Here is a 13,678-nt window from a genome sequence, read left to right as displayed (position 1 = left end):
TATTTTGTTTCCTTTGCCTGAGGAGATGCGTTCAGTAAAAAGTTGCTCATGTTTATATTCAAGAGATTTTTGCCTATGTTTCCTTCTAAGAGTTTTTTGGTTTCATGACTTACATTCAGGTCTTTGATCCATTCTGAGTTTCCTTTTGCATATGGGGTTAGACAATAATAAGTTTCATTCTCTTGCATGTAGCTGTCCCGTTTTGCCGACACCAATTGTTGAAGAGGCTGTCATTTCCCCATTGTATATCCATGGCTCCTTTATCATATATTAATTGTCCATATATGCTTGAGTTTATATCAGGGCTCTGTAGTCTGTTCCACAGGTCTATGGGTCTGTTCTTGTGCCTGTACTAAATTCTCTTGATTACTGTGGCTTGTAGTAGAGCTTGAAGTCGGGGACTGTAATCCCTCTGACTTCATTCTTCCTTCTCAGGACTGCTTTGGCTATTCGGGGTCTTTTGTGGTTCCATATGAACTTTAGAACTACTTGCCCTAGTTGCTTTAATGTTTTCAACAAATGCCATCCCCGTGGCTACTCTACTTGCTGCCTGAGTTCTAGGTTAGGCAAAGTCAAAGCAAGACCTTTGTGTTAGCTTTTCAAGAGCCATCCAGGTCAAGAGAGACATCAGTTCTTTGATTCTTTGAGAACAAGATTGTCTCTGCTCCCTCCCACACCAGGAGGCCCCAGGTGGAACTGGGCGCTGTCTTCAAACTTTTGTGGAACTGGGGAGGGGGATGGCGCCAGGGGAAGTTACAGTGTCACAGGCTTCTCCTACCATTCACCATTTTCTTGATAGGAGTTCACTTGGTTACTATAAACCTCTGATTTTTTTCCAGAGTTCTGATAAAGTTTTTCTCAGTGGGGGCACAGGTAGGAAGTTTTTAAATTACGAATTCAATCTTTTTACTTGATACAAGTCTACTCAGGTAGTCTGTGTCCCCTTGAGTCAGTTTGGGTAATTTGTATCTTTCTAGGAATTTCTCCATTTCAATCCAAGTTTCCTAATTTGTTGGCATGTAATTGTTTGTAGTATTCCTTTATAATCCTTTTTGTTTTTGTAGGGTCATTAGTGATGTCCCCTCTTTAATTTCTGATTTTAGAAATTTGAGTCTTTTTTTCCCCTCTTTTTCTTTTCTTGAGATAAATCCTACTAGTTTAGATGCTACATAGTTTATTCCTTTCCTTTTGGTAGTTACACTTAAGATTCCTTTAGAGTTTATACTTAAAATATAAAATCGATCATTGTCACTTTCTTTTTCCCAAATGATTCAGAAACCTGTGAACTCTTGAGCCTTGACTGAGAAAAGTCTGCATTGCTCCTTAAATACAGATGTTGCTGTGTGCTGAGTTCTGGGCTGGCTCCCACCTTTCCTTTGTCTGCTGATGGTATTATTCCACACCTTCCAGCGTTATTTCTGTTGAGAAGTTTGTCACCAGGCTAGTCATCTTCCCTTTGTAAATCATCTGCTGCTTCTTTTTGGTAGCTTTTAGGGTGTCCTCTTTGTCTTTAGTGTTTGGCAGTTCTGCTGCATGTCAGGGAGTGAATTCATTTTTATTTATTCTGCTCTGGCCTTGAAATGATTGGTTGTTATTAACCCCATGTCTTCAAGAATCAGATCTTTAAGCCTGGCGTCATGTGCTTCTGCTGTCCTGGGAGCTCCTCCATGATCTCCTTAGTATTCTGTCCTCCTGTAGTGTCTTCTCTTTCCTCATTTCCCTATTAGACACAGGCCTGAGACTTTTGCATCTGCTTCTCATATTTCCTCAATTTCTCATTCATATTTTCCATTTCTTTATTTTTGGGGGAGTTCCTCAGATTGCTCTGCTGATTAATTATTCCTCTTTAGCACTGTTTAATCTGCTCTTTAACCTGCCAGTGGTTTTATTTAAATACCTTTCATTTCTAGGAATTCCAATTGCTTCTTTGAAAAGATATTTGTTCTTGTCTCATAGTGACTTTTTCTTTTCTTATGCTGGGTTTTCTTTTTATTTTTTGTTATCATTAATCTACAATTACATAAACAACATTATGTTTACTAGGGTTACCCCTTCACCAAGTCTCCCCCACAAACCCCATTACAGTCACTGTCGATCAGCATAGTAAGATGTTGTAGAATCACTACTTGTCTTCTCTGTATTGCATAGCCCTCCCCATTCCTCCCCCCCACACTATACATGCTAATCGTAATGCCCCCTTTCTTTTTCCCCTCCTTTATCCCTCCCTTCTCTCCCATTCTCCCCAGTCCCTTTCCCTTTGGTAACTGTTAGTCCATTCTTGGGTTCTGTGATTCTGCTGCTGTTTTGTTCCTTCCGTTTTCCTTTGTTCTTATACTCCACATATGAGTGAAATCACTTGGTACTTGTCTTTCTCTGCCTGGCTTATTTCACTGAGCATAATACCCTCTAGCTCCATCCATGTTGTTGCAAGTGGTGGGATTTGCTTTCTTCTTATGGCTGAATAATATTCCATTGTGTATGTGTACCACATCTTTATCCATTCATCTACTGATGGACACTTAGGTTGCTTCCATTTCTTGGCTATTGTAAATAGTGCTGTGATAAACATAGGGGTGCATCTGTCTTTTTCAAACTGGGCTTTGTGCTGGGTTTTCTCATCTTTCATTGTCCTGTTTTTATTTTTATTTGTTTATTTTAGTTCTTGGAGTGCTTCTCTAGGCTGTGTGCAGAATTTCTCTTTCATTTCTTTAGCTGTCCTGTGGATGTCATGGCTCTTCTGGGGTCCAGGTCTTCATTTCCTGTGAGCTCAATGTCCTGTTCCTTTTTCCTCATCTCTGTTTTGACCCCAGGTGCCGGCCTCCAAGTAGTGTTCTGTAATAGAAATTTAATATAAGGCATATATAATTTATAATTTTCTAGGAGCCACATTGAAAAGTAGAGGCAGACAAAATTAATTTTAATAACATTTAACCCACTATATCTAAAGTACCACTACAACATGTAATAATGTAAAACATTACAAATACATTCTTTGTTTTGATTTGCATTAAATCTAAATCAACTGTGTATTTTATACTCACAGTGTGCCTCAACTTGGGCCTTCCACAGTTCAAGCGCTTCAGAGCCACATATGCCTTGTGGCTGCCATATTGGGCGACAGCTGCGAGTCCTGTATCTGAGTCTGATTTTCCCCTAAGGCAGACCCGAGCTTGTACCTCCAAGTCGTCTTTGAGTTTTTGCATTTTTCCTGGCAACTTGGGGTTTTACCTGTCTCTTGAGCTTGGCTGTGTATTAAAAATTATCTTTTGTCATATTTGTATGTGTTCATTGCTGGAGAAGAAGGTCGGTTCAGTCCATTAAGTTGCTGGAAATCTTTTAATTCATTCCCAACAACCACTTTATGATGGAGGTACTCTTAGGCCCAACTTACAGATGAGGAAATAGGCTTGTGGAGCTTAAGTGAATTCCCTGTGTTCACATGGCTGTTAAATGGCAGAGAACAGACCCAGATACAGGTCTGTTTGAAGTCCAAGTCCATGCTCTGTATGCTCCATGGCCATCTCATAATTTTGATTCCTCCTTGTTTGTTTTCAGGACTTAGAAACCACCGAGGGATCTCTCCTCCCCGATTCCTTACAAGCCTCGCTCGTCTGGAGAGTAGCTCTTGGCCAAGATTTGGCAGCAGAGAGCCATGGACCAGAACAGCACAGAGGAGGAGGGTGCCCTTCCATCCGAGATACACCTCCCTTCATTTTCTGAGAGTCAAGGACTCAACTGCAGCAATGCCCTCAACCAGGATCTGGGTCCCAGCTCCCAAGACCTGTTCTCTGCTGGCCTGAGTGGTTTGGACATGGACCCCAGCCTCCCAGCACCCAATGTGCCCAGCAAGGTGCTGGAGGACAACTTAGATGCTTTCTCCCTGTACTCTGGGGAGGACCGTGACTCCGTGAAGCTGCTGGAGAAGTATGCAGACCCAGAATCTCAGGCTTCTTTACAGGGTGAGGCTGTCCACCTGGGTGCCAGGGCCTGGTGGGCTGTGTGAAATTTCCTGGGCTAGCTACATGTTGATTCTGTGTGGAGTGGTTAAGGAAACTTTCCTTTTCTGTGGGTGAATGGGGAAGGACAGTCAACTTTTGGTTTTCTGCTTGGGCATTGTTCCCAATTCACTAGTCAAGGAAACTGAATACCGATCCTAGGAAATAATGCTGAGAAATGTGGATGTTTGGACATATCCTAATCTTGTGTGTGGAGTGGGCAGACCTTTGCGGTTGGTGAGAGACTTTCCTGCCCATGCCACATCTCAGAAGCTCTTCTCCTGTTTGCAGAATGAGCTAGGATCCTGTCCATTTGCTCCTTGGTTGTCTCTTCTTCCTAAGGATCAGTGTCTTCGTCTGCAAAGTGGGGGATGATAATACGCACTCTGCTTTCCCCAGAGTGACAGCGGTCAGAAGCAAAAGAAGTGAATGTCAAAGCCCCTCATAGGTTATAAAGCACTGGACAGTGCGCAGATTTTTATCGATATTGTTTGAGTTAATGCCAGCAGTCCATTGATTTAGTTCTAAGTCTTCTCTTCAGCAAAGAGAGAACTAAGACAGTAATTAGAGACCTTGCTTGTTGCCTTTTGCTTTGCCTTCAGGCTTCCCGCACAAGATAAACTCAGTTTTTGTTTTAGCCCTCTTCACGATATCCTTAGGTAAGATGCTTAGGTGGGTTGATCGAGTGAGAGTCACACCACGTGCGGGGAAAGCCACATCTGGAGTGGCCCTGCAAACCAGGTATTACTGCTGGTTGGGATAAGCAGCTCACGAAGCCCCCTGAAGACTTGCTAAAATGAAAAACATCCGAGGCCCCCACTCCACACAAGGTGCAGTGCTCCCGTGTTGAAACAGTGGCTAAATATAAATTCCTAGAACTCGGACATCCGTGGTGCTGCCCTGGGTACTGGACAGGCCTGTGGGTACAGTAATTGGGGTTCTCAACCCCATCCACAGAAATTAACATGAAAATGCCAGTGTTAAAACATGTGCACATATCAGAGAAGATAGGTAGTGATTCTACAGGATCTTAGTACGCTAGTGGATGGTGACTGTAATGGGGGTCGTGAGGGGGACTTGGTGAAGGGGGGAGCCTAGTAAACATAATGTTCCTCATGTAATTTTAGATTGATGATACAAAAAAAAAAGCGTGTGCACATGTGTGCATTTTGCTGCCAGACAAACTGCAGCTTTCACCAGATTTTCATACCGATCCATGCGTCCCACTGAAAAATGTTACAATCATTAACCTAGTTCAACATTTCCAAATTCATTTTAAATTGCATTTTTTAACCTTATTAAAAAAGTCCACTGAACATTAAGTTTTAACTCTTTGTTTTTTTAATACTTACATAACTTAAATTCACAAATGCATATACTTATATTAATTTTAATTTTTAAGTTAGAAAAGTAATGCATATTTATTTAAGAAAATCTAGAAAATGAAGAAGAGTAACAGGAAAAATCCCCACCCTGGCTCCCACACATAGATTTTTTAAAACATGGGTGAAGTCACTCAGAAAGACATGGTTTTGCAGAAATTAAGTGGACATTTCTATTTGAAAATTTTAAACCTTAGTATATTTGCTTTCATATGTAAAGGTAGAATATTCAGTTATCGTTGTAACGATTACTCCATGGTATTGGGTGCCATATTCTTGCTGGTTAGACTGTTGCACTGTTTCTGTGAGGAACCTCTTACATACGTGTTTTCTCTTGGATTGGTTCTTTGAGCGTATTCCTAGCAGTGGGTTTGTCCGTCAGAGAACGCACACAGTTGGAGAGCGCCTGGAACCCGGCCTCCTGGGAAGGGCAGGCGGCTTTCTGGGCCGGTGACTCGTTTGCCTCTTTGTCAGGGTCCTTGCTAATTTTTTGAAACAACACTTTGTTTTCTAGTTTAATTAAATTGCTTTAATGAGCATTTTAAAAGTAACTCAGCAAGGCTGGGGACTTGCCCCGGAAGGAGTCCTGTTTTTCCTCATTTAAACTGTTGGAATCAATTGACTGCTGGGGACAGTGATTTCCCACAGGAGGAGAATGTAGATCAGGCAGGTGAAGTCACAGGAGGCAGCGGCCAGAGGCAGGTCGGGACGAGAGGCCGGGCCTGGAGACCCCATCCGGGCTCCTTGCTGCTGGGTCTCTCCGCTGGGTCTCAGGCTCTGAGGCTGAGCACTCTGGCTCCTAAAGCTGAGCCCCTCCACTCCCCACAAGCTGGCCTGTTGGATTCTTGGATCCCACCTCTGCAGAGTTCCAGATAAATGGTGTCATAAAGCCCTTGCCGCCACAGCACCCTAGTCTTTAGAAGCCTTCCAGGCCACAACTGTCCTGAGTGTGGCCTCTGACTGGGCGCCGTCCTGCAGCGTGGCCGGGCCAGGGTCCTTACTCTCCCCACTCCCCAGTCTAGGCCTTGTTTTCTCTGTGGGTAAAGGTGCTGGAGATGGAGAAAGGGATCCCGGGCCTCTCTTCCCGCGTCTGCTGTGGTTCTAAGTGTCGGAGAGCGCTTTAGCCGAGCTCTTCCATGTCCCCAGGTGTCTCTAATGTGGGCTGTCTCCTTCTGTTTGTTTAGACCTGAGGCTGGCCATGCTTCAGGTGCCTAGAGATGGTGACGAAGGAGGCAGGGCCACCTCCGGGAGCGCAGGGAAAGAAGAGCAGCATCACACTTCGCCTCAGAAGCTGCTTCTGGACTGCAGCGTCTGCGGGAAGGTGTTCAGCAGCACCAGCTCCCGGAGCAAGCACTACCTCACGCACAGCCAGGAACGGAAACACGTTTGCGGAATCTGCAGCAAGGCCTTTAAGCGCAAGGACCACCTGTATGTAGGAGTCTGGTCACCAACGTCTGTGTAGGGGCCTGGGGTCGGGGGGCATGTTCCTAGGTCATTCTCATCACCTCCCAGATGAGCCCAACACACCCTGTCAGTGTTGGGTCCCTGTGACCCGTGCTTAGATGCGAACTCCGTGTCTGGGGACAGGTCTGGCAATGCCCTGAAGAGGTCACCCTTCCAAGCCCCCAAAGTCTACCAATGAGAAAATCACTGCCTTGATTTGCAGACGGCACGTCCCGAGGCAATGTTGCCATGGAGGGAGTCGGGTTAACTTTATAGAGAAATGTTTGGAGACAGTGGTGGGTGCCTGAGGAGAACCAGCCCATGTTTATATGAGGAACATGTACCTGGACTCCACAGGGCATGAGAGACTCTTGTCTTTTTTAACTCATTATTATTATTATTTTTAACTCTTGATTTTGAAAAGAAAGCCCATTAAAAGAGTCTGGAGCAGAATTCCTTTTCTTCCTAATGTCTGGTAAATGATAAGCTTTTCCTGCTAGTGAGGAAGGACAGACAGACTTTCTCAAACCAAGAGACTGGCAAGTGGGAGACAGCAGTCCATTGCTTTTTTGTTGTTGTTGTTATCATTAATCTACAATTACATGAAGAACATTGTTTACTAGTCTCCCCCCTTCACCAAGTCCCCCCCACAAACCCCATTACAGTCACTGTCCATCAGCATAGTAAGATGCTGTAGAATCACTACTTGTCGTCTCTGTGCTGTATAGCCCACCCCATGTCCCCCACATTATACATGCTAATCGTAATGCCCCCTTTCTTCTCCCACCACCCCCTTATCCCTACCATTTGCAACAACATGGATAGAGCTAGGGTCCATTGCATTTTATATGGTCCTGGCCTTCCCACAGGGCTTTGACTGACCCACCTTCCGACTCATCCTCTCACCAAGCCCCCCAGGGAAAGGCCGGGATTTGCTCATGTCACAGATCGGTTAACAGGGGACCTGGAGATTGGGTCTCTCCCACTCTCCTCCGATGGAGGCTGGGGCTGACCTTTAGGGAAGGGCTTTGTATTTATCAGACATGTCCCGTGTGCAGTATTATTAGGACTGTCCAGACTAGGGCTGCTTGGAGTGCAGAGGGTGATTTTCTCATCTGTTTATAGTTATTAATGTGGATATGAGTATGACATAATCATTGTGCATATTTGTACTCATTTATATTATAGGAGGCACATTTGGCTGTTTTCTAGAAAGTTCTGTTTGTGCATCTGTAAATTGTATTTTTTCCTGTGCGGGTTTTCAGGCAGCTGTCTCCTTATAGGAATTCTATGGTAGGGGAAGGACTCCTTTGATAAAGGCAGGATCCTCCTGAAATTAGCTTTTCCTAAAATGTATTCTGTAAAACTTTGGTTCTTAAGGGTGCAAAGAGGGGCTATTTCAAAAAACAGTTCTGTGGGCAACTATGTTTCAGAGACATGGCAAGTTAAATAGATGACCCTCTATCTATCTACCTGCTATGTGGCTTTTACTCCCGTGAACCTCCAAGAAGCAAATGGTGTTTTGTCACAACGGACTTGCCAGCTGAGCCCAAGTTCTCAGGGAGCAACTGTGGAGGACTGGTGTTCCTGGGGAACCCATTCTGGGGAACTCTGGCCTGGCTTCTGTTGATTTTTCTCTCAGATAAGGGGTTTGCTTAATGGTGAGGGAGAGGGGCACCCCTTCCAGATACTTTGACCGTAGCTGGGGGCTTAGTGCAGGTTCTGAACTGTGTTTCTCAGCTCCACTGCCCCTTGGGAGCACTGTGGGGGGAGTCAGGCTTGGGACCCTGCAGTGGGAGGCTGAGCCCCAGTGACCTCTGACTCCCTTCTCGTGTGTGATTCCAGGACGAGGCACATGCTCACCCACCAGAAGAACAAGCCCTTTGTGTGCATGGAGCAGGGCTGCAGCAAGAGCTACTGTGATGACCGCTCCCTGCGCCGGCACGACGAGGTCCAGCACGGCTTGTGCATCCTGAAGGAGGCCCCCGCCAATGAAGAAGCCTGTGAGGCCTCCTCTCCTGCCCACAAGGTGGCCAGCCAGCCTGCTCATGGCCTGCGGTCCCTGGTGCCTCCAGAAGCCAGGACCCCGGGCCCCCTTTTGCCCAACCGAGAGCCTCTGTGCTCTATTGTAAGCAGCACAGTCCACCAGGAGATCTCTTCTCTCGGCCCGGTCCTGGCTGGGCCCTCATATGATGGGGAAGGGAAAAACACAGCCTGTCCCTCCCCACCCTCACTGGGGCCCTACACCTGCACCCCAGCGGCCCCAGGGACCCTGGGCACTGATGTTGCCAAGGAGTGTCATCCCCTGTGGAAGGAGCCCGCCGCTGGGTTCACAGCCGTTCACTGCAGGGTAGCAGAGGATGGTGGTCCACACCCAGCTGAGTCGGAGCGGCCACCCCAGCTGCCGCCCACCCTGGAGAGCAGGCAGGAGGCTGGGCCTTCGGTGGACCCCCCACAGGACTCAAAGTCCAAGCTGACAATATCCAACAGGATCCAAGTACCTGACTTTATGCTGTGAGATGAGAGTCTCACTCATCACTTTCTTCCGAATTTGAGTTGTCCAGGCATTTTACTTAGTGCCCGTGCGTCCTCAGACGCAGTTTTACAGAGGGAAGTGAAGGTTCAGGGAGATCGTGCCCCCCCCCAACTTCCCCCACAGAAAAGCCAGGATGAAGGCTTTGCAGTGTCACTGGGACGCCCTGTGTCACCTTTCCTCACTGAGTTTTTTCTGCTTGCCCTCCTTTTGCCCATCTCTTCCTTCTGGGTTTGCCCCTCAAATTCTCCAGATGATAGAAAGGTAGAGTTCCTTCCCCATCAGTATTCCTGCATGAGATGCCATCTCTGGCTGTGGGGCATGGGTGCCCACATGTGTCAGCACTTGTGCAGCACTAGCCTGGTTCCTTGCCAGCTGGTGGCCATGAGGACCTGGGCGCCAGGCGGTCAGCTGCTTCTCTTTGCGACGTGCTCAGGTTTAGCACCCAAAAGCTGCATCCTTTTTTTTTTAAACAGCTTTAATATTCGTGTGCCATCTAACCATTTTAAATCACACCATCTGGTGACTTTTAATATACTCAAGAAGGTTGTGCACCATTACCACTTTTTCCAGAACATTTTCATCACGCCAGAAATTAACCCCACACCCTTAGTTGTCCCCCCAGGACTCCCCATAACCTCCCAGTCCCTGGCACCATGAATCTACCTCTGTCTCTATGGATTTGCCTACTCTGGACATCTCATATAATAGAAATCATACACTGTGGCCTTTCATGTCTGCCTTCTTCCACTCAGCATAATGTTTTCAAAGTTCATGTTGTAGCATATGCCGGGCTTCGCTCCTTTTTATGGCTGAGTAATACTGCATTGTGTGGATACATCACATTTTGTTTATTTATTCATCAGTTGATCGCCACTTGGGTTCTTTCCACTTGGCTATCGTGAATAGTGCTTCTGTGAGCATTTGTACAAGTTTTTGTGGGGCATACATTTTCATTTCTCTCAAAAATTACCTAGGAGTGGAATTATTAGTTCATGGGGTAGCTCTGTGTTTAACCGTCTGAGAAGCTGCCCGGCTTTTTCAAAGCAGTTACGTCATTTCACATCCCCATCCTTGGGGGACGAGGGCTCCGATTTCTCCACAGCCTCATCAGCACTTGCTATTGCCCAATTATGTTTTTTTAACCATAGCCATTCTAATGGATGTGAGGTGCTACCTCATCATGGTCTGACTCACGAGGCTCTAATGGCTGGTGGTGCTGAGCATCTTTTCATGTGCTTATCGGCCATTCATATGTCTTCGGTTTGGTGTCTGTTCATATCCTTTGCGCATTTTTGAACTGGGTTATTTGAGTTTTGTTGAGCTGTACATACAAGGCCCTTATGAGACGTATAACGTGTAATGACTCTCCCATTCTGTGGGATCTTACTGTCTTGATGGTGTCCCTTGATGCAGAGAAGTTTTCAGTTGTGATAAGTCCAGTTTGTTCTTTTTCTGTGTCATCCAAGAAAGCATGGCCTAATCCAAGGTCACGGAGTCACACCTGTGTTTTCTTCTTGGCACTTTGTAGTTTTAGTTCTTGCATATGCCTCATTTTTTATATGTTGGCTCAAATGTATTTTCATCTTCAGAATGGAAATACCTACCGGCTCCCCGATCCAGTGAACGAGGAGAGCACGGCAGGTGGATGGTAAGTTCAGAAGCCCCTCCCTGCCGGGCCTGAGGGCTCAACCCCTCGGGAGTCCTCTGGGGGCTTTTATGTGCTGGCCTTGGGCGAGTGAGCTCTGAAAGCTTCATCCCTGAAGAGGTGCCCGCCAGGCCATGAAGGAAGGGGGTATCGTCTGCATTTCTGGGGATTCATAGAGAGTTGTCAGTGGATCAGACTTGAAAGCAAAAAAAGAAAAAAAACGGGTGGAGTCCCCTTCCCCCGTTCTTCCCTCCTGCCGAGTCTGTCCACAGTAACCAGCAAAATGGAGGCCCTGCAGACTGGGCAGAGCCAAGGAGCACGCATGTCTGCAAGAATTGCAGCCAGATGTTTTATACAGAGAAAGGGCTGACCAGCCATATTTGTTTTTACAGCGACAAGTGGCTGTCACCTCGAAGGAAGCAGGACCAACAGGTGAAGGTGCGCGTGCAGTAGGTTCTGTGTTCGCAGGGCGCTCACAGGCTTTGGGGGAGGGAGTCAGTGGCTGGGTGTCATTGTCTCAGGATGGAGGCGTCCTCCTGGGGAAGCCTGGGCAGGGACCAGGAGTCTGGCTGCGCTGCTCCAGGGGACGGGCTGGCGCTTGATCCTGGAGCGTCCCCTCTGCCGCCTGCCTATGGTTCCTCGTAGGCTACCATCTCTTCTCTGTCGGTGTTTGGGTGTCCTGCATGGAGTTTTTCAAGCCTCTGAGACAGGCGCTGAGGCCGGAGGTGGAGGCACAGAGCCCCCCAGGAGCCTGGAAACCCTCGACGGCATGAGCACAGCTCCTCTGGGGACTCCTGCATCGGAGCCTGTGGGCCCAGTGAGCCAGACCCCGGGGAGCATAGCCAAGGTGGGTACTGGTCGGTCCACTTCCCACTGCTTCCTGAACAACCTGCCAGTGGAAGCCATGGGCAGAGCCCAAACCAAGCGCCACAAAAAATCTCTCCAGAACAGCTTGTCTTGCGCGTTCATTCATCCACCTTCCATGCCGGCCCTGTGGGGGCAGTGCTGAGGACACCATGGTGACAGGGACAGCCCCAGCCTGGCGTCCTGGGGCTGCCAGTCCAGGCGAGTAGATGGACCCATGCCAGACAGGTCTCAACTGGGCTGGGCTGGGAGGGGGAGCAGAAGGACTGAGGGGACCCCAGAGACCCTGCCTGAGGAGGTCAAGTAGGACTTTCTGGAGGGGGTTAGAGCTGAGACCTGGAGGATGAGGAGCAGTAAGACTGGTAGAAAGAGGGGAGATTGTGTGGAGTTGGGTAAAAGATGTACGTTCACGGGATCAGCCATTGCAGCCTGCACTGGAGGGTCCCACTTGGAGAAGCCCCCTCCAGGCCGGGCGACAGGGTGCATAGATCCCCTTGTCCATCTCATGGAGCTGCAGTCATTTTTCATCTTGTGGTGCTGCTGCGCTGTATCTCCGGCCCCGTCTCTAAGTGCTGGTCATTTTAACAAGTTGACGCTGGCCTCATACATCTCCGAAACCCTTTGTATCAGGGCCTCTCCCTGGGGGCGTGGGCACATGAGGAAGCTTCCCGCATCACACGTCCATGCCGAGAGTCCGCGGTCTGTTTCAGGCGTGGTGGCCCCGCTCGGCTCCCTTGCTGAGGCCGGCTCGGACAGGGGTATTGGCTGTTACATTTCCCTCTGGCTCCATGGGCAGTGCCCTTGCCTATACGCACGCCCCCTTGAAGACTGAACTGTGCACACGTGGCCTCAAGTCACCCCCTGTGGCTTTGAATTCTCTTCTCCAGGGACAAGACAGAGACGGGGAGGAGAGTAGCCAGCCCAGAAAGCAGAGAAAGTGCCTGCGGCCCAAGTCATCGTTCCTGCCTCCTGCTCCTTCTGCCTTTGGGGAGCCGGGCCCCGAAGGAGGCCACCAGCGCTGCCTGTGGTCTCCGGTGCTCCTGGTGGACCACTCCCTGCAGGGATTGTTCCAGTGCTCTCCCGATATGCCGCCCCTGGTGCTGAGCCCCATCCGGGAGGGGTCTGGGCTGTATTTAAACACTGTTCCATGTCCACTCAGGATGATTCTGACAGAGTCATCGGCAGCAAGCTTGGTGAGTGAGGCTCAGGCCTGTCATCTCTGACCATCACACGGCAGGCCTGCTATGGGCAGATGCAACTCGACATGTAGCATTTGATCCAGGGGTTCTCTCTGGCCTTCGGCTGTGTCTGTCCTGGGGGTCCCATGGCTGCTCAGAGGTATCCCAGGACGATGTGGAACCAGCAGCCTTCTAGGTGCTGAGAATTTTACAGGCAGAAGGAAAATATGGAGGCCATGTAGCCTGACCACCCTTCTGCCCGTCCTCTTGAATAATTTTGTTAGCAGTTTTATTGGTACATAATTCACATACCATATGAATCACCCATTTAAAATACAGTGTTTTTTAGTAAATTCATAGACTTGTGCATCCATCGCACCATGTAATTTTAGAGTAATTTCATCACCCCAGAAGCAGCACTGTACATTTGCAGTCACACAGCCCTCACAGCCCCCATCTCCCCAGCCCTGGGCAACCACTGATCATCTCTAATCATCATGGATGCACCTACTCTGGACATTGCATGTAATTGGAATCATACAGTATGTGACATTTGGCGTTTAGTTTGTTCATTTAGCATATGTTTTCAAAGTTCATCCATGTTACAGCATATACAGTGCTTCAATCCTTTTTAT

General features: G+C 47.9%; 1 protein-coding gene across 1 annotated transcript in view; it reads left to right on the top strand.

Moving 5' to 3' along the window:
• Positions 1 to 13,678, top strand: part of LOC140846978 (zinc finger protein 541-like) — a 38,273-nt gene that overhangs the window by 10,206 nt on the left and 14,389 nt on the right. The window contains 7 exon segments of the mRNA XM_073225595.1: positions 3,556 to 3,959; positions 6,562 to 6,805; positions 8,666 to 8,948; positions 10,946 to 11,004; positions 11,440 to 11,848; positions 12,753 to 13,002; positions 13,005 to 13,058. Coding sequence (XP_073081696.1) covers positions 3,653 to 3,959; positions 6,562 to 6,805; positions 8,666 to 8,948; positions 10,946 to 11,004; positions 11,440 to 11,848; positions 12,753 to 13,002; positions 13,005 to 13,058 — 1,606 coding nt within the window. The 5' untranslated portion in view covers positions 3,556 to 3,652.

This window comes from Manis javanica, chromosome 17 (assembly GCF_040802235.1).
Source record: "Manis javanica isolate MJ-LG chromosome 17, MJ_LKY, whole genome shotgun sequence".
Taxonomy (NCBI): domain Eukaryota; kingdom Metazoa; phylum Chordata; class Mammalia; order Pholidota; family Manidae; genus Manis; species Manis javanica.
Note: the sequence above shows the minus strand (reverse complement) of the source record. Positions and strands in the feature narration are given on the sequence as shown.